This window comes from Ambystoma mexicanum, chromosome 10 (genome assembly GCF_040938575.1).
Source record: "Ambystoma mexicanum isolate Mex_15411 chromosome 10, UKY_AmexF1_1, whole genome shotgun sequence".
Taxonomy (NCBI): domain Eukaryota; kingdom Metazoa; phylum Chordata; class Amphibia; order Caudata; family Ambystomatidae; genus Ambystoma; species Ambystoma mexicanum.
The window spans coordinates 688,269,399-688,296,842 of NC_090932.1; the positions used below are offsets into that span (position 1 = coordinate 688,269,399).

Below are 27,444 nucleotides of genomic sequence, written 5' to 3' on the forward strand. Positions count from 1 at the left end.
ATAGGAGTAGGCCGAAAACTGCTTTTTAAATGTCTTAATATCTTTCGAACAGTTTAACGAATGTCACCAAAATGTCCATTTCGGAGCGGCTGGGCCAGAGTTTTGTTTGGGAACATTTCATCCAAGTACGTCAAACAAGTCAAACGTTACTCGCTGATACCAATTTGCAAACAACCGGGTGTAATGGGGAGAAAGAAAGCACTAAAGTGTTAATAGCACTAGAAAGACCCCGGCACGGTTGTGTTTAGACAATGCATCGCACATGTTTACAATGTTGAGGCATACAGAGATAAAACGATCACGATCGCCCAAGATTTCGTTCAAGTGCTGAGCTGCTTCCAGGATCCTAAGTTAGCATCTTGGACACTAAAAACCCCGCTCTCCTTGCTGTAGCGCGGTTAAAACGAGGCACGCGGCGATACATTGGTATTTGCATAAGCGGGCCTGGCGATATGAGCAGGCATCAATTCGCGTGACACGCACTGAAACACTGCTTACAATTACCGCCTTCTAGGTTGCGGCCAAGAGCAACAAACCAGGCCTCCCTTAAAGCCTTCCTAGGGCGTTCTTGCCCGTAGCCCTTGAAGAGGAAAGGAATCGCCAGTGAGAGGTGGGGAGATTAACTGCAAAGTTATCTTGGCAGGCCATACGCATGCTGCGTTCTTGCATTATATGGGAGTTAATCAACCGACATGCTAGACGCAGGATTCACTTATATGTACTAATATAGCAAACCTTCTGTATTGCCATAAAGTGAACACATTTGTCATGCGACTTCCACCAGCCGTTATCCATTTTTAAATTGACCAATTGTTCTAGGCCACAGCGAAAAGGTGGGGAGTCTGCTGTCTCATTTCCCTTGTCAGGAATAAGGTGTGAAATAGGCAAATGCAAAGAGCAAGCAGAGAGTGCAATTAGCTGCAAGCAGCCTTTGTAATCTGTGCTGGCCGAGGCGTTTTTTTTTTTTTTAGGTGTGCAATGCCAACCGTGCCAGCAAAGTCAATTAACTTGCATTTGACGAGTGGGCATCCCAAATGTGGCAGCCTGGTTTCAGTAATTGATGCCAACGATCACTCACTATTTGGTCAAGCCGCCTCTAAACTCATATGCACACACCCTCATCACCCACTCATCAAGAACATGTGTGCAGGTTCACATTTAGACATTAGCACCTTTGGCAGGAGCGCCAGCCAATCAGGAGGCTAGGAACGCAGGCTGAATCTCCTGATGTTATAAGGAACAAGTTATTGTGAATTCGGATTGCAAACTTCTGTACCATGTATATAATGCATTATACTTGTGAAAAATACACAATGCACTAAAACCGATGTACTAGTGCCTTGATAAAGCCCTAGAAGGGGCGAAACCAACGCACGTGCCTCCTAGCGGAGTTAAGTTGGCACAAACTGTTATAAATTGACATACAAATATTATGAATTACGTGTACAAACATACTGACTAGATTGAATTAACAACAACAAGTTCTTTACCACTAACCAGTGTCAATTTATGAATTAGTGATGACAAGCTTTATTCAACAGAACTGTATACTACAAATGCGCATGGGCTAACATAGAAACTCAAACCCCCTTTCCTAAAAATACAGACTGGTTGGTGGATACCGGCCCCTACGTAGCCATGCAGCCACAGGCCATCATATAGCCCGGATTGGTCAGAAATCTAATTAAACCAATAAGAAACCTTTATTAGGAAAAAGGTTAGAGCGCACAGACCAATACTATTCACCAACTTCAAAGATATTCTGTATTGCACTTGCATTCTTAGGCCCAGAGTACCACTGTAGTGTTCATTTGTTGCTTGCCCTTTTTTCTCCACTCACAACAGGGCCTCGCAAGGTCCCACTGGTCTTGTTCTGTGGTGTACTTACTTGCTCCCCCTCTATTGTGTGTGACCCCCGTTTGCCTCCCTCCTGTTTGCCCCTAGGGCGCGACCCCCCCCCCCAGCTGGGCTGCCTGCCCCTTACTCTCCACCCACACTCTCTATGGTGCTCTCTGTCTAATGTTTTATACTAGTCATCTCTGGTAGTAATCGAATAGTCACCTAAATCTATTTACTATTCACATGCAATGTCTTTTTATTTTCATGTTTACAGAGACTACAGTGTTTTGAAGGGCCTTCCACCACGAAGCACTTCAAAGCCATAACAATGCCAGCAGGCGTTATACAAACATCAAATAATATAAAATATCCCCTCCTTGCACATATACTTGCCAGAGCCTTTTCCATATTTGCAGAATGACAGCAACCCCCAGCAAAGCCATAAGCAGTAGAGTGTCCTGATACAGGGCAAAGAGGATGAAACAATGCCAAGGGAACAAGAAACTGCATTCATACTCTGCAGTGGCAACCCACACAAACCCACAACACAAACCCACAAAAGCCCCTTAGACGATAGGACAAATAGGGTGGGTAGACCCATCCTCCCAAAATGAACCTGCGAAGATACCCCATGAATGCAGGTCGAAGATCGGGAATGTAAGACTTGACCTTCGAAAGCTGCCGCGCTTATCCTGCAGTAAGCCTGCATTTACAAAGTGGGAGGGGCTTAGCCCCTATTTAAAGACTTTTCCCTGCACATACACGCCCTGAGAGGGAAAGACGGGGCCCGATTGGGTAAGGAACGGCGGCCAGTCAGCAGACAGGAAGCATGAAGTGTGGGTTATTCGGGTGTTTTGCAGGACTACACTAAACAGAGCTGCAAAGCCTGATGCGTTCACGGCCGACCCTGTCATGTACCGATCTCACATCTGATAATAATTGTATTGTAAATGAATGCAATGATGTGCTGCACAACATTAAACCCCTGCTGAAGCAGCACTCTACGGAAATCTTTGTACCTACCAAAGACAACGTGTCACCCTTAAACGGCTACTTAACTGAGATCATCTTTGGTCCACTTTCCAACCCTTCTAACTGGTCCTTCCATGATTGGACCAAGCCCTTTGGTGAACCCTATAGACCACCCTCTTCCCCTTGACAAAGGCCCTTCCTTTGGTCGAAACACACGTTGGCTGTTTTGTTCTCGTTTACTGCCAATTCCTTTTAACAGTTAACTGCATCTTTCCGGACGTCTAGGCCTCATTAGTCTACCAGCACATTATAAGTGAACGTGTGTAATGTTCAAGCACCAACTGGCAAATAAAACACTGTCACAGTTCACCAAACTAGCCACGTGCGCAAAGTTGCCTTTGGTTCTTCTTTACTCAGCTTACCGAATTATGGGGAGGATTCCCAAAGGCAATCTGCCTTTCGTTATTCTGATACATTTTAAAAGATATCCTGCCTACATAGATGATATGATAGGATACGTCATTTAAAACGTGCCTGTACACAAGTGTTTCTAGGTGCGACAAGACAAGGGAGGGAGGACAAAAAAAAACATCTTACTAGGCCATGTGTCATTCAGATCGTACAAGTGCGATAACGCAAAGTGCAGGGCGGAGGGAGTAGGGGGACGTGCCAGGAAGAGCGTAAAAGGGAAGTGCAATCAGGGCAACATTGCTCCGAGTAAGTGAAGCCAGGGCAGCGCGGCTCCGGCTAAGTGCAAGGAGGCAGGGAACAGTTGGGTTACAGTTACAGTCACTAAGCACGCGCTAGGGCCGGAGGCAGTGCAGGGGCAACTGGTCGTGGAAGTGCCTGGTACCGAGTTAGACTCAGTGGATATGATAGGTCATTTATAACACGCTTAACGCCCAAAGGTTCCTAAGCGCGGATAAGGGGATCGAACCTGTGTTGCTCCGTGTCGTCTTGCTTCCAAGGCGACCATGTTGCCCCTGAGCTATCCTCCCGAGACAGTTGGCCAGCCCACCAGACAGCGCAGCAGATGGGTAGGTCAGCAGGGGAGGGAGAGAGAGAAAGCAGAGGCGAAAAGGAAGGTCTTGAGCTGCTTCCGAAACTTCAAGTGGTCCGGTTCACGTTTGAGAGGGGCAGGGAGGCCATTCCAGAGGGAGACACCTGCAGAGGAGAGAGATCTACCCCCCACTTTCTGACTGGAGAAGCGTCTGACCCTCAGAGAGTTGGAGGTGGCTGAGCGACGGGCTCGGGAAGGAAGGTGTTTTAGAAGAGAGAATTGGATGTAGTGCGGGCCCCGGACCCAGAAGACCTTGTGGGCGATGCAGAGGGTCTTGGACTTGATCCTTGCAGCGCCAAGGAGCCAGTGGAGAGATTTCAGAGCTGGAGAGATACAGTCCCTGGGCTTGAGGCCAAAGACAAGTCTTGCAGTTCTGTTCTGGATTAGTTGGAGAGGGCAGAGAGTAGAGGAAGGCAGATTGAGAAAGAGGGTGTTACAGCAGTCCAGCCTAGAGAGGACCAGAGCTCCGGAGACAGTTAGCTTCTGGGCAAAGTGAGAAAAGGAAGAATACCCTGGTAGTGGGCCTTCTTGGCAAGGTCTGTTATGTGAGGAGAGAAGGGGGAGTGGAATCGAAGATGATACCAAGGTGTTTTGCCTCATAGGAAGGCAAATTAAGAGGGCTCAAGGAGGGCAGCCAGATTGAGAGAGGGAAAGCTGGAGCAGGAGTCCCAATGAGAAGGATCTCAGTTTTACTGGCATTAAGGCAGAGACCGTTGGAGGTGCACCAATCCTGAATTGTGGACGGTCAGGAATGAGCGAAAGAGGATGCTGAGTGGAGCCTGAAGGAGAGCTGTGTGTCATCCGCATAACACTGAAAGTTAGAGGAGACGGTAGAGAATAAGGTGGGCCAAAGGGGCTAAGTAGACATTGAAGAGCCAGAGTGAGAGTTCAGAGTCCTGGGGAACACCACATGTGGAGAGAGAGGTGGTGGAAAGGACCCAAGTTGGGCTGGGAGGGCCAGTCCAGGAGGAAGGAGGACAACCACTCCAGGGCCTGATCAGTGATGCCCAGGTTCTCACAGAGTCGATTGATTAGGATGGCGTGATTGACTGTGTCAAAAGCAGAGGAAAGGTCAAGGAGGATGAGGACAGAAGGAAGGCAAGAATTGATATAAGTGAGCAGATCTTCACGGGTGATCAGGAGAGCAGTTTCCGTGCCTCTGGCTGCTCTGAAGCCAGAATGACGGTCATGGAGACAACCAACAGATTCAGTGTGGAGAGTAAGCTGGGAGATGGGCAGCTTTTTCCAGGCGTTTGCCCAGGAAAGGAGTGATAGAGATCGGGCAATAGTTTCCCGGATAGGTAGGATAAGCAGAAGGCTTTTTAAGGAGGGGGTACACAGGGGAGTGCTCGAGGTAGATCCAGTGGTGAAAGAGTGATTACAGAAACCGGCCAAGACTGGAGCAAGGATATCAATAAGGTTCCTGAGGGTTCTGGAGGAGCAGGGGAGCGCCTGTTTGGACAACACATTCATAGATCAGACTTGTCTAGAAACTTCGTCAGGTGTTGTCGGAGAGATAGAGGAGAAAGGAGGAGGAGAGGTAGGGATGGCTAGAGGGGGCCGAGAGAGGAAGAGGGAGAGATTTAATAAAAATCTCAGAAGACAGTATTTTGGATCTCGGTCTCATTTCTGGTCACAAAGAAATCTGATGCAAGAGGAGGCGGTGCTATCAAGACCAAATCCATGACAGTCAGCAATATATTCCGTGAGATCTTCCGATTTTGCAATGCATTAGAAAAACCAGATCAAGTGAAATATAGCATACCAGTGTTCCAAAACAAGGACATGTCTAAGGCACACCTGCCTTTTCAATGGCCAAGTAGAAACCATCAAGCCCAAGAAGAACTCATATGACTGTTTACCAGTTGTGCTCTTTTTGCTGGTCCTAAGGTAACCTTATCTATTACCACATTCAACCCATGTCAGCGCTCGTACTGACCAAAACGAAGAAAGAGGTGAAAGCTTTCAACATCCGAAGAGGCCAGTGTCCGGCTAACTGCACTAGCCTGGCATGCCCTCCTTTTGTAATGACTCAATGAATGCAGGCTCAGTTCCAGACATCCTAAGGATGCCTATATCAACGCCCCTCCTCAAAACACAATGCAGTTTGCAATGGCTTAACTTTCATCCAATATCAAATATCCCGTTTGAGGCATGAAACTTGCAAAATGTAGACACCTACCAACTCTATGCCTGTAGCGAGAGTAACTAACCACTACACAACTATCAATCAGGATTTAGATAAAGGGGCATTGAAACAACCCTAATGAACAATAGCAAGGAGATTCTGAAAGCCAAAAATGACAACAAATAAGACTTAACTTAAGACAGTGTGATCCTGCAGAGCCATATAGGCACCTCATGTTACAGCACTTAACCGGATAGACTCTTTTCTGAATAGCTCTGTAATAGTATACCAGAGGATGGGGGAGGGGGAGCTCTCGTATCAACAATACCAGAAGTTAGCAGAGTATCTGGGGCCCATCTGGACCCTTCCCCCCCAGCAATAACGGAAAACTCCGCCATGGGGCAAAGACACTGTCTTTATTCTCCAACAAACAGGGATCATACAGGAAACAACACAATCTCCATCAATCTCAGCGTTTGAGCCAGTGTCACCTGGTTTTATTCCTTGGTGATGTCACAAAACACCAACCATCCCCAAAACCCTAAGGGGCATCCCCATGGGGTAGCTCAAGTGATATTACCTATAGAAGTCCCATATGGTAGTTATCCCATTGGTTTACCATGTCAGATGGCTTTGCCTGAGACTTCCCCCAAAAACGATCTATTACTTTTTTGCAGGGTCACACAAAGGCCATTGGCCCTTGCAACATTCTACACCATACCATGTTCTGAGCATCTGGATTGGCTGTTCACAGCACTCTGTGTACCTTTTCAAGTTAATGGGAAAGACTATGGGCCTCATTACAAGTGTGGTGGTCTGGAAACAAGGGTGCTGGTGAGCTTACCAGCACCCTTGTTTCCACACTACGAATCTGCCCGCCGGGGCTGCTGCACCAGGCAGATCTGACCATGCCGAGTGCATTAGCCCCGGTAGGCAGAGTCGTCACGGAAGCACCGGCGCCGCTAGCAACGGTGCTCCCATCTCCCCACTCCCATTGAGTCCTATGGGACTCCATGGGAATTGGGACTTACAAAATCCGGCGCCTGACTTCCCGTGCCGCCAGGACTTGTAATGTCCCTTGTAATGACTTGTAATATCCTGGTGACACCTGGAAGTGAGTCGTCGGATTCAGTGTTACAGGGTTTGCACCGGCGGATTACCACCAACCTCGTAATGAGACCCTATGTATCCCCATTGTTGCCACTGGTCTGATCACCTAGCCTGAGAGAGTGCCTGCAGGTTGCAGTTTTTTGGCGTACAACACATGTATCAATCTTGTCGGCTTTGCTGGAAACAGCTCCACTTCTCACCATTAGTAAATAGCTATTGTTTGGCTCTGCTGAGTCACGTGTGCGAGGACCACAAAACTGAGCCTTTAGGTCTACAATTATGAGAATTGTATTCTATATTTCGCAGGTGGCTCACCATCTTGGGAATCAGGAATTTTCCACTCGCCCTTTGTCCTTGGCTGAGAACACTATCTCTTGTGTTTCGTGCTGCAGGGACTGCACCTTTCCTTTCATGTTTGTGAGGCCTGTGGTTTCACGTGTATTTGCTACAGTCATTCTATCGTTTCCCTATGCGTTCTAATCTAATATCTTCTTAGAGGTTAATCGTGATACGGCCCTATAGCTTCCTTATACGTTCCTAAAGCTCCTTATTGTTACTTGCAGTATAAAACAGTTGCAAGCTTGGTCCATATGTGTTTGGATTTCTCCGCTTCTGCATTTGGCGAACAAAAAGGAAAAAGCTCTTGGCAGTATGTACATGTATCTGTCCTCTATCTATAGAAGATGTAAGCATAGTCTTTGTGTATGTGTGTCTGCGTATTTTCGTGCAGGAATGCGAGTTTGCTTCGGATAGACTGGATAACGCGGCTATGTTGTGTTGTCACTAGTGAGGTCTTCACGGCTGGATCTTGTCATCAGTCAACCTAATCCATTGAGGAGGCACCTGTCTCTTCGAAACCGGCAACTGAATAAGGCTTGAAGGGTCATCTGAGCGAATATCTATGCATATGTGGGATACACTGGCGTGCCTAGTGATTGGCCGAATAGTGAATTGCAACATTCATTTCTCATCATTTGGGCTGACATTCGCATAGGGGACCATGAGGGCCATTGACCCCCTCTTCAAGTGCACCACGCAAGAATCCCCGGACCACTTCGCTATCACACCTCAGATACCAAGAGGAGCGGTCCAAAAAGAATCGGCGCTATCCCCGTGGCACTCTAACCTGTTCAAGAGATCGCTACTATCACTCACAGAATCTTTTGCAACACCCTTTCAGCAATATGCTGAGAGTCCAATCCTGATGTGCCTGCAGGGTGTAAACGACATACCTTTGGTGGTAACCAAACACCCAAGTAGGACAAAGGATTCGATGTTTGAGAGCAACCTGATAACAACAAAGCTGCATTTCTTTTTTAGCAAAACACCAAAATCACATGGCCTTTGCTGCCCCTTGCATCAACCATGGGATGGGCCTAGCTCTCTCATCCTCTGAAGGCTAGGACCTTGGGCACTAGCTCTGATGAAAATCTAACATTCAACCCTTAGATTAATGCAGTGACTTGTTAACTTCACATGTATTAACTTCTGCAAAGCTTCACTTCCAAGTGAATATCAAAACGAGGAGAACCTCGATATGATTCGATGACCACAACAACCATTACATAAGCTTACCTGAGGCTTTCATTAACCAACTTCAGCTAATGCAGATCCCAGTGCTCCAGATGTTGACTGCTTGAAGAAAAGTTACCATATTACCCGTCACTAAAATGACTAGACTGGATCTCAGTTAAACAAAGATATTGCTTCAAAACACTATGCATCATACATAGGGACTACAGGAACACAGGAACTCCTGCCTGACTTTGTCCAGCCCTACATTTGAAGACCCCCAGTTCAGCAACAATGGAGATAATAAAGCTTCAGAACCAAAGATAATCTGTTGTGGAGGTATGACTACAACTCTGCAAGGTTGCAAAATGTGTAATGCACCCCAGATTCTAAGACAGGAAAAGGTCCTGAAGAGCCTTGATCCTCCTCCAGGTTTTCCACTCAAACAAGAGACAGTGGCCATAGGCAGTGGTTGAGGCACTAAACCTTGCCACCATTGTTTATGTTAAAAATATTTGTAAAGAGCACCTTCACCAGCATGGGCATCATGGCGCTAACTGAAAAAGATGAGGCATCAGAAAGCCAAAGTGAAAAACTAGAATAAAAACGTCCTCAAAGAGCAGCAGGAAAGAAGATGATCCTGCATAGCGTGCACAACCAGAGGAAGGGAATTTCTGAGCTAGGCTGCTGCCACTGAAAAGGAGCGGTCCCGGTCCTAGAACGTTGGAAAAGAGGAATCTGAAAACAGAGCAAAGAAGCGGGCGGAGGAGACGAGATCGAACATAGGGATGAAATTTAGCCGTAAAAGGCACGGTGCACAATGCATAATGACTTGAATTTGGCGTGCTTTGCTGAAGAAATCCAGTGAAATGAGGCAAGAATAGAGGAAGCGGATGCCCGATAAGGAGCACCAGAAGCTACTCTAGCTGCAATGTTCTGCAAGATCTGCAGGCAATGGAAAATATAGAGGGGCTGAGCCAGGTACAGGGAATTGCAATAATCAAGAGATCTGGAAGCCATTGAAGAAACAACCAAAGAGTGAAGATTCAGCGGGAGAAAAAGAAGACATTTGTGCAAAACTTTAAGCTTAAAATAAACTAATTGACAAACTGAGATAACCTGTAGCTCCAGAGATAAGGAAGAGGACAGTTTGGGTCCAAGGGTTTTCACTACTTGACCAGGCGTGGGCAAAGGGCCAAGAGCAGAAGTCTGATATCCATAGAAAGGAGGCTCCAAGCATGGCCAACCACCAGGACCTCTGTATTGTTGCCATTAAGCAGCAGCCTGGTGTCACTCATCCAGGTATTAACCGAGAGAAGACAGGCCTGGCAGCGTGAAGCTGTAGCCTGCAGTATATGAGATGGCGCAAAATGGTGTGGTTGGGTCCGTAATGGGCCTTTCTCTGAGAGATCATGTCTCTTCTGCTAGAAGGGTACTCTTCACTGGCGCCTGATTGAAGCGAGAATTGGCTTTCGCCTCCTGGTCATCAAGCAAAAGTGTAAACAGGGGAAGATGCCAGGTTATCTCCAAGCTTTGCTAGTGAATAAAACATACATTAGGACATTAAGGGCCAGCAAGCAGGATCAGTTGATGATCCCCAAGTGTACAAAGGAGAAAGCCACTAATGGAGCCTTCTATGCGATTGCTCCCAGTGCCCGGAATGACCTATCATTAGAAATAAGAGGTATAGAGGTCTTTAAAAGGAAATTGAAGACTTTTCTGTTTTTTTAGTGCATGGTATAGAGGACTGCTTCTACTTCTACCTACAGGATACACCTAACGGAATCTATGTTGCATATTTGTTCGGTCTTGTTATGCGCCCTTAAGCCTCAGTGTCCATGGGCTATGCGAACCAGTATTTGGATGTCATCAGCATAAGAGTAACACCTAAAACCAAAAGAGTGAATAAGCTTAACCAGAGGCTGAATGTAAATATTAAAGAAAACAGAGAGAGCCAAGCCTTTGTGGAATCCCACAGGAAATGGAAACAGGAGAAGAAAGAAACAGAGAAAGAAAAATATTGAGAATGACCAGAAAGAAAAGAACGGAACCATGCAAGGACAGAGCCAGTGATGCCCACTGAGGACAGCCTGTCAGCCAGAATGGAATGATCAATGGTGTCAAAGGCAGCCGATGGTGCTAACAAAATCAGCGTCCAAACACTACCCTGATCTACAAGGCGAGCCAGGTTGCCCACAGCCGACACCAATACTGACTCAGTATCACGCCCGGGCCAGAATTCAGATTGAAAAGGACCAAGAAATCCAGAATCTTCCAAAAAGGAACAAAGACGAGGCATGACCAGAGATTCAAGCAGCTTCATAAAGAAAGGAAGCAAAGAGGCTGAAAGTTCAAACGCAAAGAAGAATCAAGGGAAGGTTTTTTTTTTAATAGAGGAATCACCATTGCTTGCTTAAGTGCTTAAGGAATAGAACTATTAGCAAAAGAAAAGGTTACTGGAGATGACACCAAAGGGACAATAAGAAGAATTATCTTTTTAAGAAGTGACAGCGGGATAGGATCAGAGGGAGAAGCAGATTCAAGGCCATTAGTAGCCCCAATAACATCAGAAAGATTAAACAATGGAAACACTTCCTAAGAATGGGAAGGATCAGAATGGGCACTTAACCCAGCACGTGGTAATGATTGTGACCCAGAATCTACAATTATCTGGCAGATAGGGACAATCTTGTCCAAAAAGAAATCCAAAAGGCAGTCACACAAAACTTGAGAGGGTACGATAGAATTAGTCGAGAGAGAGGACGACAGAGACGGAACTAGCTTAAACATTCACCAGCATTTGCACCTTTGCAAAAACTCAGGCCCCTCATACTTCTTCAAACCCCACATTGGTTCCTAGCCAATTATGACATCAAATGAGAAACTAACAACTCAGCTCAACTTGCACCAAAACCTGTCCACCCCAACGACTTCTGATTTTTAGATCTGTTAAAGGCACTTAACTCATGTTCTGTGTTACTTCGCAAAGTACATGTTGAACTGCATGTCACAGGCAACTAGAAGTTGACCATGGTCTGATACAATGACTTCCCTACCTCTGCTCTCCGCCTACCTAGTTCCTTGTCCCCCTCCCCTCAGCCCCCCCCCCATAGATAATAAGCAGCTTGGTAAGCATGTAGCGAGCTACACATGTTAAAATAAAATGTTAAAAGAAATAATGATTTATTTTGGAAATTCAGGGGTCAAAATGAGGCTTTGTTGACCTGGAGCAAAAAGTAGCCCCTGGGTATCGGGCATCGCCCGTTAGGCAGGAGCTACGTCTGGGGAACAAGGAGCTAGTACATAGTGCACAGTAAATCGAACGTGTTCAGATGCAAAATCACATTGCCAAACCTACAAAGTTAATATTGCATAGTTATGTTAGTATGATATTATAGCATAGGTTATTTATAACAAGCTTAATACCCAGAGGTTTCTAAACGCGGACCCGGGGATTGAACCTGTTTTGCTCTATGTCGTCTTGTTTCCAAGGCGAGCACGTTGCCCCTGAGTTATCCTCCTGAGACAATGCCACCACGGTTCCACGTCTTAAAATCGCGGCAAAAATGGCTGTGAATACAAAATATCATGTCAGTGGTTTTTTGTGCCACAATCATGTAAAGGATGCGGAGGACACCGGTGCAACCCCCACTCCCCTTAAATGGTATAATGGGAACATCTTTACCGGGTCAAAACCACTGCATTTTTGCCGCAATTTTTTTTACAGCCAACATTTTTGCCGCGATATTATTACCTGATACCGGCACCACCTGCCTCGGGAGTCACAAGTAGGTCCTGGTAGCTCAGTTTAAATCTAACCAAGCTACCCTTGGCTATAACCAGAAGCTACATAGCTCCCAGCTCCTGGCAATTTTGAACCCTGTAATGCATTTCATTTCTTTTTTGGTGAAATGTAGGTACAATAAGACCATTTTGGCAGGGACACTCAAGTGACCACCCAGAAATTGCACTGTATTCAGAAACCCATAGTTTTCTAGATTTCCAATTTAATTTCACACTCTTAACTACCCAATAGTGAGAAATCAAAATACTAAAATATTGACTAGTTTTGAAGCGGTTTTCAAGATAAACCCAATTTTAAAGCTAATATGATAACCAATTGAACAGTGTAAACATCATGTTGGTAATAATTTGCAAAGAACCTCACCCTCTTTGACTTGATTTCTATTTTAAATCAAATCAACCACACTTTCTGCAATATTGATATTGCTATCAATATGCAAACCACTGTTCTCACCTTTTGACTGGCATTTGATCATGATAAAAGGGTGCAGATTATGCCTGAGTGTTGTCAGTAAAAACACAGTTCTCGAGATTTGTAACCATCGGTGTGCAAATATCAAATTAAAAGGCTTTGCTTTCAACAGGTACCCCTTGAGTCAGGAAAGGTTAACCATTAATTGTGAGGGCACACAGGGTTCTGATTCTCTCAATATTGTTCATATCATATCAAACATACAATAGTTTTATATTAGAAACATTAAAGTTACTCACTGTAGTGACTAGAGTGCTCATAGTCCTTAGTCCCCTTTCTTCAATCCTTGTGGGCGTCAACCCAACATGGGGACGGTAGCAGAAATGTTTGGCAACGAAAAATTGTGCTTCCCCATTACATTTATTCCAGGGCACCGGGGCACGGCCCTGGGCATGGAAACACCCCCAAGGCCCTGCCCTCCGGCACCTCACCTCAGTCTGCTTTTAACACATCAGACGCTTTAATACCTGGCTATACTGAATACTTTAGACCCTGGGATACAAGAGGGGGAAGAGGGGTTGGACGTATGGAGGAAAGGGGACTTAGGACTATGAGTACTCTAGTCATTACAGTGAGTAACTTTAATTACTCATACGTCCCGTCCCCTTTCCTCCATCCTTGTGGGTGATTTCACCGCACAAGACCTTAGGGTGGACCTGTGACAACCTGCCTCATATCTAAGATGAGGCAAAAAGGTTCTTCAGGACCGCCTGACTGGACTCTGCATCTAGCCTGGAGCTGGTATCCCAGGAATAGTGCTTACAGAACTCCGACGGGGTAACCCAAGTAGCCGCCCTGGTGATGACATCCCAGGAAGCATGTCTCTGAAACGCAACAGCGGTGGCCTTAGCTCTGACTGCATAGGCATGAATCTTCTTAAGAATAGGTATGCCCATGGCTGTTTACACCTCAGAGATGATCTGGACCATCCAACGGGCGATAGAAGCTTTGGAAGCCTGGGTGCCGGGACAACCCCTTAAGGTGGGCCTGAACCACCAGGTTGACCGTAAGCCCCAATGGCCGCCAGACAGGTACGTCAGGTATCAACATGAAGGTTGGAACGAGCCAGATGTGAGGAAAACGCCAGCATGTCATCCAGGGAGCAGGTGAGAGGGTCAAGCCCCTTGTCGCAAACCAGAACTGCCATGCCCCGGATGAGGCAGGGAAGCCTTGAGCACCAGGTCCACCGCCCTGAAATCGAGCAAATTGATATGCAGAAGGGCCTCTGCCCTCAACCCTGCACCATGAATGGAGTAGATCTCCAGAGTCGCCCCCCAACCCGAAAGCAAGGAATCCGTCGTCACCACCAGAGTAAGCTCCGGCCAGGTAAAAGGAACTGCTACTGCCCCATTGCTGTCCAGCAGCGACCAGCGAAGATCCGGCAGGAGGAGCGGGGGGAACTGGGATCCCGTCCAACTGCAACCCCTGTCTCCTGGTCCCAACTGGCCACCAGGTGAAGCTGTAGGCGCCTCATCATGAGACAGGCAAACTCAACCGTGCAGAAGGTGCTGCAACCACTATGCCGAGGTGGTCGAATTGACCAGAAACTGCCCTACCGCTTTGCGGAGGGAGAGGAGTCTCAAGGGCATGGGGAGTACTCGCTGCAATGCCGTGTCCCAGCGCATTCCAAGGAACACCAGATGCTGGGCGGGAGTCATCTTCGACTTCCGCTGATTTAAGGAAAAGCCCAGCTGGTGAAGAACATCTGCCAGCAGCTGACAAGAGTGAATAAACCCCCTCGTGAGAGCAGGCCCTGACCAGCCAGTCGTCCAGATAAGGTTACAAGTGATGGCCTTGCCGGCGGAGGAGACCAGCCACTGCATTTATCAGCTTTGTGAACACACAAGGAGCTGAAGATGAGGCCGAAAGGCATCACCTTGTACTGGAAGTGGTACGACATAATCATGAACTGCAGAAATATCCGATGGGGGACATACAGGTACGCAGCCTTCAGGTCTAGCGAACACAGCCAGTCCCCTGCACCCACAGACTCTGCTATGCGCACAGGAGTAATCATCTTGAAGCGTTAGAGCGGTAAAGACAGGTTGAGAAATAATAGGCCCAGGACTACCCTCAGGCCAGTCTGGTTGTTCTTTGGTACTGCAAACAGGGTAGAAGCCGGAGCCTCTGTCTGTCTGACGAACCAGCTTCACCGTCTACACCGCCAAAAGAGTAAAGATACCCCGTAAAAGAGCTGGGGTCCCTATCTGAATCAGAGGAGGCGAGGAAGGTAGAGGAAAAGGAAGAGGAAGACTGAAGCCAGTGGAGACTATAGAAAGGTCCTGGAAGAGAGCCAGTCAGCCCCCTACAGGCAAGCTGTGCTCCCTGAATGTTATGTCAGTGCTTTTTGGCATCTGAGGCGGGACACAGTGTTCTCTGTTGCTTCCTCCTGTGGTCACTAGGCGACCTGTCGGGCCTCCGGGCACCACAATCACCAAACTCGTTGAAGCTGGTCAAAGCTCAGGGTTTGAAGTTGGTCCTGCCCTGAGACTGAGGGAAGGACTTCTGCCCTGGCTTAGTCAGGATGGCCAAGGACTTGGCAGTCTGTGTAGAGGTCTTCTTCATCAACTCGTTATCGGATCGGTGGATGTATGAAAAAGATCAGAGCCCTCAAACGGAAGGTCCAGAATTCTCTCTTGCACATTAGACGAGAATTTAGTGGCATGCATCCACGCAGTATGTTTCATCTAGACCCGCAGGCATAGCCCACTGCTGGCTATGTCAATGTTGGAGACAGAATACTCCATGAGGTCCAGTGCAACCACCCTGGCGTCCACCAGGCCGGCCTTAAAGGAGGCCAGCCTGTCCAGAGGGAGATCAGGCAGGAACTCCCCGGATGTAGGTTATAATATCGTATCCCAAAAGACAGAATCACAAAATCACGGAGCCCACTAGCCAGCATTTTGTGATTTGGGCTTTTGGTCGTTTGTCCCCCCACACTGCCTATAGTTTAAGCGGGGGACAACCCAGCAATCCCCACACCCCTGTTCGGTATTATGGGCTTAGATATTATCTACTATGCCGAATGCGCACTAAACGTGCATTCAGCATTTTAGATGCAATCTTGTCATTTGATACCGAACTCCCTCCCCCAACCTCTCGCCATACCTTCTGGTTCGCTGCGGCTATGAAAGGAGTCGGCGTTAGCATACCGTAAATGTAGTGCTGAAATGACATAGTAGCGTTTTTACCGAAACACTCAAGGGCCTTGTTCTCCTTGAAAATGCCTGAACAACTTGTGTTGCGCCTGGCCAAAACCTCTGCTAGCACTCTCGACCCCTGGGGGCTTCCTCAGGCTGAGGGACCCCCAAGAACTCTGCAAGGCCTTGAAGGAACCCATGAAAGGCCTTCACAGATGCCCAGGGTTCATCATCCTGGGCACAATCGTCATCATCATCACCCCCTTTTTTACCAGAGGGAGGGGAGTCAGTGTTCTGAGACATCAGAGTCGGAGGGGTCCCCCTCAATTCAGACCGGAAGATAGCTGTGGATCTATTGGCTGCTGCAGTGGCGGTACAGGAGGAGGCAGAGGGGTTTGAAGCACTGGCAGGGCCTGGACTGGTGGGGGAACAGGCAACAGCACCAAGTGCACTGGAAGAACCAGAGGAGGGTCCAAAGGCAGTGGCCTTGGAGGCACGACCTGAGGGATCACTTACTTGACGGTATCCTTGAGGAGCCCAATCATTTGCGTGGGGCGCATAAGGACGAGGAAGCACTTGAAAATGTGATCCTCGCAAGCCGCCCGATCCAGAGTGGCATGGCCCTCAGCGGCGCTGTGCCTCCTTTCCTGATCAAAACGCCTAGGTGCCTGTGGCATATAGTCGTAAGGCTGCAAGGGGTAGATGTAGCCCTGCAGTGACTAGCCGCTTGTTCAGTAAAGTTTGCCGGCGCCGTTTCCAGAGGGAAGGGGACTGGAATCTTCTTGCATGGCCCATTCCGTGGCCGAAGGACCAGGGAGGCCCAATCCAAGAACGCTGCCGGCCTAGCAGGCTCAGCCACGTGCTTGTCTGCCATCTTAGGGCTTTGCACCACGCGCTGGGGGGGAGGACATGAAGGCCTCCTGCTGCGCACCGGCTCAGACATGGAAGGACACTCCTTGGCCCTCGAAACTGAATCAGGAGTGTCAACCTCAGAGACGGCTCTGCTAGGCTAAGAGCCCTCGGCCTGCTGGCCAGTAGTCGAATCGCCCTGTACCACACCCTGGAGGCGATTCTGTTAGGCTGGGCGCCATCAGCTACAGAGCTGGTAGTCGTGCTTTATTGTGCTCTAGACTGACTCTTGGAGGTATAACACGACAATCCCTTGCCCCCCTGGAGTTGACTTACTTGATTGCCACTGCATGGTAGAGCTCCTGACACACTCTGCTTGGGAGCCGGGAGCCTTGCTGGCCTCGGGTCTGTCGACAGAGCACCAGGAAGAGCCCCTGGGCCCCTCGGCTTGGGAGCCAGTGGCCTTAATAGCTTGGGGTCTGCCAGAACCAGAATCCAAGGTACCCTTTTCCCATGGCAACCCCCGGGAAGGAGTCTCCGCACTGAGGAGCCATACTAAATAAAGGGCCTACCTTGCCTTGACGTGGGGTCCTGAGACAAACTCTTTAAGATCACCTCGGGGAGAAGTGTGGAAGATCTCCCTCCATTTTGAAAGACTATTCTTCAATGCCCTTTGATAGAGAGCGCTGCAGGCCGCACACACGTCCCAGCGACAGTCAGGCCCCAGCCACTTAAGACAGAGCGCATTAGGGTCCGAGGCCAGGAACAAGCGATCGCAGGCTGCGCATCTCGAGAATCCTCCTTCATCCGACATGCGCCGGGGGAGGCGAGGCACTGCAGGGAGGGGAAGAAGATTCAAAAAGAAGAACGGGGAGCAAGCAGAAAGTTTAAAAAAGTCTCTGCACCTAGGTGCCAGGTCCGACACAGTCCGTGCGGAAAAAAGGACTGAGGTGAGGCATCAGAGGGTTGCGCTTCGGGGGCATGCCCACGTCTGGGGCTGCACCCCCGTGCTCTGGACTAAATTTAAAGGGGAAGCTTAATTTTTCCCTACCAAAAGGTTGTTACCGTCCCCATGTTGGGGGACGACCACAAAGATGGAGGAAAGGGGGACGGGACGTACAAGTATAATAATAAGTAGTCTGGTCATTGTTAAAGGCTCTTGGAGATGGGGGGATTTTGGTATGTACTGCGCAAGAACATTTAACAACCACGTTTCAAACTCTCAACTTTCTGCCAAAATCGGAACATTTCTGGGACTATGGTTGTCAACACACCCATCCTCTGTGTTTAAACCTGAAACACTCATATTAATGTATTCTCCCTACGAGTGACTAGGAAAGGGAGCGTGCCTTCCCAGGTCAACACACATTGATGAGCTGTGGGACCATTGAGTGGGCAGCACATAACATTAATAAAAATAAAAACAAATAACAAATGAGCAATTAACACAAAGGAGGAACATTTACTCACTCGCTGCCATACTTCGCACTAGTTGATCGCTTCTTCTTAAACTTTTCATGAGGCTCAGTTAGCTTTACTACAATGGTTTTGATTTGTTGAATGGTCGTAAATGTTTGCACTGAATCTTCAATTGTGAAATGAGAATAGTCATCCGTTTTAAGTGGTCCTTGATAAACTGCTATACTCTCACAGGCTTCTACAATTTTAGGAAGAAACGACAAGTTACGCACGGCAAGACAAATAATTTACATTTTCCATGCAATTTAAAAACCTTTAAAAAGATATTACAGACCTGCCTATAACAATATTTCTGATGGAAACTGGATTTAGTCGTAGGAGTCTCAACTTTGGAATAGTTGCAGCATCTACACTGGCTGGTTAGCCACTGCTTAACCTAGCAGCAACTGTTGCGAGCCAAACAACACGGTAGCTCTGTGTGATGAAGTCCACTGCCTGGCTGTTGGAGAGGGTGGAGTGACCAAGGGGGCCTGGTGCTTCAACCAGTCCAGGATGATGGGCCTAGGGTGGTATGGAGAGAATCCCCATGCCAGCCCTGCCGTGTCCCTGCCACATGTTAGGGGCCAATCACATGGGTTACACAGGCTCCTCTGGCCTCTAAGAAGTGCAGAGGATTTTGTAGAAAGCGGAATTGGAGTTACCAGTCCTACAGGATCTTAAAGACGGCCCCAGGGTTAGACAACCTTCACAGTTCTAAGTATAGACATTGACCGATTGAGAGCAAATCACCAGCAGATTGCTTGTCAGTTAACAGAAGTCAGAACATTTCGACCATGTAGGAGGCCAGCAAGAGTTCTAAGATAAGGGAATGGGCTTCTCATGACTCATCCCGCTTAATCGAGGAGACCTGAACAGCTGCTCAAAGTCACCTCTAATGAATCTGGCCATGAGAATCCACCAATCACAAACTAAAACATAGAATTAAGCACACCTGCAGACCAGTATCAAAGGCTGGGGGGTGGACACTTAGCTATAAAACCCAACACAGGCAAGACAAAAGTGAAATAGTATGGATTTGGAACAGAGGTGCAGTCAGAAAAAGTTGGAGAGAAGGGCAGAGTGATTTGAAGAGAAGGCTGGAGAGATGGAGTGAGGAGAGGAGGTTGGAGAAGTGGACTGAGGCGAGGAGGCAGGAGAGGTGGAGATTGAGAAATGACTTACCATTAATGTTCTTTCTATAGATTCTTCTCCCATAGACTCCTCATCTTGATGGATAGCTATCCAGCGTGCCGCTGGATATTGTCGACGGCTCCCTCGTATACGGCTGCCCTATTCCTCGACAAAAAACGCGGTTGATCGCTGTAGACAAGGAATGTACTATGCCCCTTTAGCTCAGTCCCCCTCTGACCCCTCCACCATGCTCCGCCTGCGAGAGGGAACATGCAGTAATGGCGAAAGGCATAGAGACAAAGAGCAGCAAACAATAAATGCTTGCTTACCTTTTTCTTCCATATATCAATATTTGAAATGAAGCCAGAAGAAGTCAGACCGCCTGGCAACCAAATGCTGCTGCCCCAACGTAGCACTCTGCTCCTCATGTCATCACACAGAGAAATGTGATTGCAGAATGCAATTGAGCTCATGGACTTCCAAGTGGGGAGGGCTCGGAGGGCGATGAGGAATCTGTACAAGAATGCATAGAAAGAACATCACAGTTAACTAATTTCTTCTTCAATAGATTGCATTCTCCCATAGATTCCTCATCTATCTTAATAGACTTCTAAAGCAGTGGAGGATGGAAGTCACACCAAGAAACTCTGGAGGCCCGCCCTACCAAAGCGTTGGTCGGCCACTCAGCCCAGTCCAAGCTGTTATGCTTGGCAAATGTGTGCAAAGAGGACCACGAAGCACAGCACGACTAATGTCTCTAGCCAGCACGGCCCCCCTCTGAAGAGGCGAGGAGTCTGTGACCCCTCTGGTAGAGTTGGCACAAAGCCCGGCTGGGACCTCCTTACCCACGCTCTGGTAACATTCAAAAATGCATATACTGTCAAGCAAGGTATTGTTTGTTTAGTAAATGCTCGCCCCAAGCTGGATTGCAAAAAAGGAATGAACAATTGGTTAGCCTTACTGAAAGAGCCCGTTCTAGCCAGGTAAAAACTCGGCATGCTATTGGGATGCAATCTGTAGTGCCTCTCCTTGTACTTCGAAGGATGGTGTGGAGGGTAAATCGATGGAAGATCGATGCTTTGGCTCAGATGGAATTCTGACACCACCTTTGGTAAAAGTTTCAGGCGCACTTGCAGGGATACTTTCTCTTTAAAAAAACTTCTGAAAAGGTTCTTTTTTTTACAAGATAGCGCCTGCAACTCACTGACCCTTCTCGCAGACGTGATTGCCACAAAAGAAGCAGTCTTCAATATGACGAGTCTGATGGGAGCTGAATGCAAAGGCTCAAACAGAGCCACCATCAGGAAGGCGAGAACCAAGTTCAAATCCCAATTAGAGACCACAAAAGGCAAAGGAGGGAAAGAATGAACCAGGCCCTTCAAAAACTGGGCCACCACTGGGAAGGAACCTTGTTCTAACATCCTTTTAAATAGGGAAAGAGCTGTCGGACACCCCTTTACCGTGCTCACTTGGAGGCCTGATTTGGCTAAGGCCAACAAATACCCCATCACAAGATGGGATCCACTCTCTTTGCCTTGCAGCAAGTCACAGACCTTCTCTGTCTGCACACGTAAAGAGACCTAGTGGGCGGCCTACTTGTAGCCAACACCACCTCCAGCACCTCCTTGTCAAAGTCCCAGTCCCCGTACCCCAGCCACTCAAGAGCCAAGAATGCAGATTGAGAGGGTGTGGGTTTGCGTGAAGCACATTGCCTCCCCACTGTGAAAAGAGGTCCGGCATCTGAGGAAGCCGGCGAGGTGGGCATACGGCCAGTTTCAGGTGGTCCGGGTACCACGTATTCCTCAGCCAGTCCGGTGCGAACAGGTCAGGTGAGCCCTGAACCGCTGCAACCTCCCGAAAACCTAAGAGATGACTGGTAGTGGCGGTAATGCATAGTGGAGGTCAAAGACCCACTCCACTAAAAAATGCATCCCCCAAAACCCCCCAGTGGGGGAAATTTCCTTGAACAGAACTGCTTGCACTTCATGTTGTCATGTTGTCCTTCATTGCAAACCCCCCACCCCGGGGAGAATTTAGCAAAGGCACAAGAGGCATTCAGGCTTCAAGAGCAATGCTCTTTGAGGTAAAAGCTTTACCAAAGCGTCGACTTTTTTCGACTCCATATTTCTGTGGAGGTTCGACGTTGAGGGCCTGGACGAAACCATTGCGGCCTGCATCACCAACCCTTCGGGGTTTGGGTGAGCCATCAAGAACAGAAGCTTCTTGCCGGCTCATACTTCTGCTATGGCAACATTGAACGGGAAAGCTTGCTCAGTCAACGGTCCAGGATGTTGATGAGGTCGTACTGCGACACTGGTTTCGTCGGCACGGTCAGCAACAAGGCCACGATGACCTTCTAGATGGCCTTGCGGTATTGGGCATGTGTGTGCAATGTGCATATGGGCTTAACTGCTGAAATTCCACACTAGAGATGTATCCAAACCACTGGCATTGTAGAGACCCTCTGCCAGTTGCAGTAGCCCAGCCTCGTCTACCATCAAATCCGGCAATGGATCTAAGACCCAAATGGTATTGTGTCGCCTTCCTCATCAGAAAGTGATGGCATTGAGTCAAAGAACATGGATCTAGTGTCTGCTACGAAGCTTCAATCTTGAGTGGCTTCTGCCGGTCGAGGTGCTTCTTAGCCCCAGGTGGCTGCAATGGTATAGGTGCAGGAGGAGATTTTTCCATTGGGGTCTTACTTGAGGATGTTCAACCACCCTTGGCTGTCATCGTGCTGGACAGACCGGGCACGGTTGGAGCCGAATCTGCCTGCGGCATCGAGGACTTTTCAAACACTTTCAACATTTGGTTCTTGAAGTCCTCCCACTCCTCCCTAGACGCACCCTTATTTGGCATGGATGTATACAAGGATGTCACTGACGACATCCATGGCACTACGACCCCTTTTGAAAATGATTCAGAGTCGACAACACTGAATAGCTATCTATCAAGATGAGGAATACAAGGGAGAATGCAATCCATTGAAAAAAGTATGTTGTAGAAGAACATCAGGAGGACGTGGTAGAGACAGGAGGAAATAGTATAACATCATCAGTAGCAGGTTGCTGAGAGAGATAGGAGATGGAGGATGGATTAGATTGGGAGACAACAGGAGGAGATCAGAGAAGGCTATCAGGAGTAGGTGGAGGTTAAAAGTGTATAACTGGAGACCACCAGACTCTGTAGACCAAGATGGTCACACAAGACTGAGATTCTCTCCACCTGCACGCCTATTCCGAAACAGTACATGTTGATCTCTCCTGTTGCAGACATAAACATGAAGGTTTAAGTTACTTACCTGTAACTATTGTTTTGCACCATGGGTCTGGCATGGATTCACATGCTCATAAATATTCCTCGTCGTCAGGCTGGGAATCCTCGGTAAAAGAAAAAACAGTTTCACTTTCATTTTATAACTGTATTTTTCCTCTAAACCAATCACTATCCTCTGGACCATACTGCTCACATCCAATGACAGCACTCTCCCTAAGCTCCACCCCTGTTGGCCATCTTCAGGTTTGATAAGCACCTAAAGTGGCAGCATGAACCAAGATAAGCCACAGAGGGGAAGGAGGGAGGGTTTGCATGAGAATCCATGCCAGACCCATGCTGGAGAATAATAGTTACAGGTAAGTAAGTTAAACCTTCTCCAGCATGGGGTCTGGCATGGATTCACATGTTCATGAATAAAGATTACACAGCAGTACATATACACAACCACAGGAGGTATAAAGGATCAACAGAAGCAATAAACACTCGCGTCTGGAACAGAATCACCCCAAACAAACAGGCTGTGCACCACTGCTTGGCCGTCTCGGGAATCCTCCCTGGAATCCCTATCGTGCAATAAAACCTTGTGAAGGTGTGCATGGACCTCCACGTGGCAGCCCTGCAGATGTCAAGCAGGGGCACACCAGAGAGAAACGCCATCATTGCTGCAATGGCTCCTGTGGAATGGGCTCACGGACGGTCCAGCAATGATCTGCCAGCCAGCCGATGACAGTTCATGATGCAGCCAGAGAGCCACCTGGAGATGGAATGGAGGCCTTCAACAAGGCCTTTCTGTGATTCACAGGTCCAAAAATGAAGAACAGCCGAGAAGGCTTCCAAAAGCTTTTAGTGTGTGCCACATAAAACTTCAAGGCACGAATAAACATCCAGCAAATGCAAGACTCTCTCCGCTGCAGACGACTATTCGGGAAAAAGACCGGCAACGCCAAAGGCTCCTTGGAACTCTGACGGCACCTGAGGCATAAAGGTGGGGTGTGTACGAAGTACCACCCTTGAAGAGTGGAATGATAATTATGGCTGCTTGCAAGACAGGGCCTGGATCTCCCCAACCTGTCTGGCCGAGGTGATCACCACAAGGAGAGCCGTCTTCCACGATAGAAAGTTGATCAAGGCCTGATGCATCCGCTCAATAGGAGCCCCCATGAGCTTAGTCAAAACCACATTGAGCTCCCAAACAGGGGCAGGAGCCTTCACTGGCGGGAAAGTCCTTTGAGGAACTGCTTGGAGAGTCTGTGCGAGCACAGAGAAGGTCTACCCAGAGTCCTGGAGTAAAGGGATATGGCAGCCAGGTGCACCTTGATCGAGGCATGAGCCAGTGCAGCCTTGGCCAAAGAAAGTAGGTATGGTAGGAGCTGGAAAGCCGTGATACGCAGAGGGGTAATCTTCTGGTTTTGGCACTACACAGAGAAACGCTTCCACTTATGGCTGTAGAAAGTCAACATTGAAGAGGGCCTGGCCTTGGCGAGGATGTCCCTACACTCAGCAGGCAAAGCATAACGTCCAAACTCTAGGGCTGCAGCGCCATGTCCTGAGGTTCAGCAACACTGGGTCGTGGTGCAGAATAGCTCCTCCCTCTCTGGACAGAAGGTCCGGAAGTAGTGGCTGCTCGATGGACGGGACCGCCAACAGATGTAGTAGGTCTGGATACCAGATTTGTTGAGGCCACGCCGGAGCGATGAGCATCATTCTGCAGTGACACAGAGTGTGTTGATCACTAGTAGCGGGAACGGAGGAAAGCTATACAGGAACCGTCCCTCCCACGGGAAGGAGAATGTATCCCCCATGCCCCTTGGCTGTGGGAACCTGCTTGCGAACTTCTGACACTTGAAATTTGCCGCTGTCGCAAATATGTCGATCTGGGGTTGACCCCATTAGTGGAATAGAAGATCCACCTGGTCCTGGTGAATCTCCCACTTGTGGCAAGAATGTAGTTCCCTGCTGAGCAAGCCTGCAATGGTGTTCTTCGTACCCGCCAGGTGAAAAGGGACGAGAAACATGTCCTGATGAATGGCTCAGTTCCACAGATCCTGGGCCTCTCTGGAGAGAGCCGGAGAGCGCGTCCCGCCCTGCTTCCGTATGTAGAACATGGTGGTGCTGTTGTCTGAAGATCCTCACCACCTTGCCCCTCGTCGATGGCAGGAAAGACTTGAGGGCTCAGAAGATGGCCTGAAGCTCCAGGAAGTTGATGTCAAGGGTGATTTCTTCTGGCAGCCAAAGGCCTCTGGCGTGCAACTGTCTGGTATGAGCTCCCCAACCTTCCAGGGAAGCATCCGTGGTAATTGTCTCGTGGCAAGGAGAGACTTGGAATGGGGCCCCTTGGGTGAGATGAGAGTGCATGCCCCACCACATTTATTGCTCGTCAGAACCTTGTTGAGGAGGACTTTGTCCATCTAGGATCCCAAGACTTGCAGTTATCTCGTATCCAGAAACTCCTGGAGAGGCCTAATCTGTAGTCTGCAAAGGTGGATAAGGTTGATGCAGGAAGACATGCCCAACAGTGACTTGACGGCTCGCACTGTAGCCGACCACGCCGCTGTACTGTCCCTAGGTTGGCTACTAACCGCTCTTCCAAAGGAGCTGCCAGGCAAGCTACTGTGTTGAGTCGTGCCCCCAGAAACAGAGCGTTCTGCGATGCTTCGATGGATGGTATGTGGAAGTATGCGTCCTCCCGGGTCCAGCGATGCCAGGAAGTCGCCTTCCTCCAGTTGGCCGTGCATGTGCTACAATATAACCATCCTGAATTTATGGAACTTCAAGTACTTGTTGAGGCATTGCAGGTCCAGGATCGGCCTCCACCCTCCCGTCTTCTTTCGGACCACAAAGTATCTAGAGTACACCCTGGAGCCCTGGAGGTGCTGGGGGACGGGTTCTAGTGCCCCATTTTTTTTAGCATGGCTTGGACTTCCTGCAGCAGCTGCGCCACGTGCTGTTCTTGACCAGTTACCGGGGTGATACGGCGACACCTGTGTTGGAACTCCAAGCTGTGGCCCTGTCCAAGAGCGTCCAGCACCCATCTGTCAGTGCTAACTGTCTTCCACGCGCTGACGAACCTTGCCAGCTGGCCTCCCACTGGGGTACACGAGTGGGGGCCCCGCGTCCACGGCCAGTTGAGGCCTGCTTTGGCGCACCAGAGCTGTCCTCCGTTGCCAATGCCTGCAAGCAACCTCTGTACACCTCCTGCATTGAGGAGCGGGAAGGCTGCCAATAAGGGGTGGTGTAGCCCTTGCAGGACCTGCCAGGTTTTCCTCTTGAGGAACAAAAGGACAACAACCGACTTTGCTGCAGGGTGGCCAGCGAATGTGCCGTCTCCTTGTCAGTCTTGATGATTTGAAGAGACTTGTCGGCTGTCTTGCCAAACAGGTTTTCCCCATCGAATGGCATGTGTAACACCTTAGACTGGACGTCCGGCCGGAAGTTGGTGGCTTTCAGGCATCCATGCCAATGAAGAGACACTTCATTTCCCATTTGATGGAAACCAGTGTCCGCAATGTCTACCGCAACTGTGATAACGTGGTCCGAGGCCACCTCCCCCTCCTGGAACAGCTCAAGAGCTTCTGCCTTCTTGTCATCAGGTAGGAAGTCAGGAATTAGGCCCACCTTATACCAGAGCTCCCGGTCAGAGCTTGCCAAAATGGCCAGCGCATTAGCAGCCTTAATGGTGCTGGCAGTCGTATAGATAATCATTTTCCCATAGCGTCCTGTTTCTTCCCCTCCTGGTCTGGGGGAACTATGGATGAGAATGACTGATTCGCAGAGCGTTTCCTGGTCGTGGCTGAGACCAAAGAGTCAGGTGACGAGTCCGGGACTCTGTATATCTTCTCGAGCCTGTCCCACTTTGGTGGGGCAGTGCTCTGATGCTTCAACAGCACTAGGCCTTCATCCCAGATATCGTCCAACAAAGGAGCGGATATGATGATCCCCCCCACCTAGACTTGCAACGTTGATAAAGGTAACCTTCCTTTTTCGTCTCCTCAGGCACCAGTTGTAATGTTTGGAGGTTCTGAACATCACTGAATGGAAGAAGCCAACCTCATCCGGTGGAAAGGCCCTGTGAGAGTCATTCGCACCTGCTGGCTCTCCGTCCGATGGCAGGAAGTCATCGGCCTTGTCGGTGTCCATCGCCATATCGTGCCTGCGTGCGTGGGAGGATCCCCTGTTGGGGTCAAATCCCTAGGTGGAGGCAGCAGTGTCGGTGGTGTCGGTTGGCACCTTAGACCAGCAGGGTCCTTTGATTTGTGTTGGTGCCTAGAAGGACTTCCAGAAAGCGGTCTTGTTTTATGTAAATGTGCCCTGTGGAAAGTGCACAAGAAGAATCTTAACTGTTTTTATGTTGATATATTAGTATATGAATAAACTTTGTTTTAATGTTAAGGAGTTTGGAAAACCTTGTGAGATTTATCGACTAATTCAGCAATAATATAAGTGTGTTGCACTGACCGAAATTTTGCGGATTCAGAGACGGGTAATTGTTCTCACTACACTATTGTCCCGTATATACTCTTCCCAGTGTGAGATCGATCCCCCTACAATAACACATTGGGAAGTACCCAGATAGTGTTACTCCCGGAAGTGTCTGTGTGCCATCCCAAATGGGTACTTGCTGATTTACAGAAACTAAAAGTGTGTATTTTGGAGTGTATTTGTGTGTTACTCTTACATAGCCCCTTCTGAAGAA

The 27,444-nt window shown here is 48.6% G+C and overlaps 1 protein-coding gene across 1 annotated transcript in view; it reads right to left on the bottom strand.

Annotated features, from left to right (window-relative positions):
• The window catches only part of RASA2 (RAS p21 protein activator 2), a 1,321,178-nt gene that overhangs the window by 15,461 nt on the left and 1,278,273 nt on the right, over window positions 1-27,444 (bottom strand). The window contains exon 23 of the mRNA XM_069618287.1: window positions 18,357-18,543. Coding sequence (XP_069474388.1) covers window positions 18,357-18,543 — 187 coding nt within the window. The remainder of the gene's footprint in view (window positions 1-18,356; window positions 18,544-27,444) is intronic.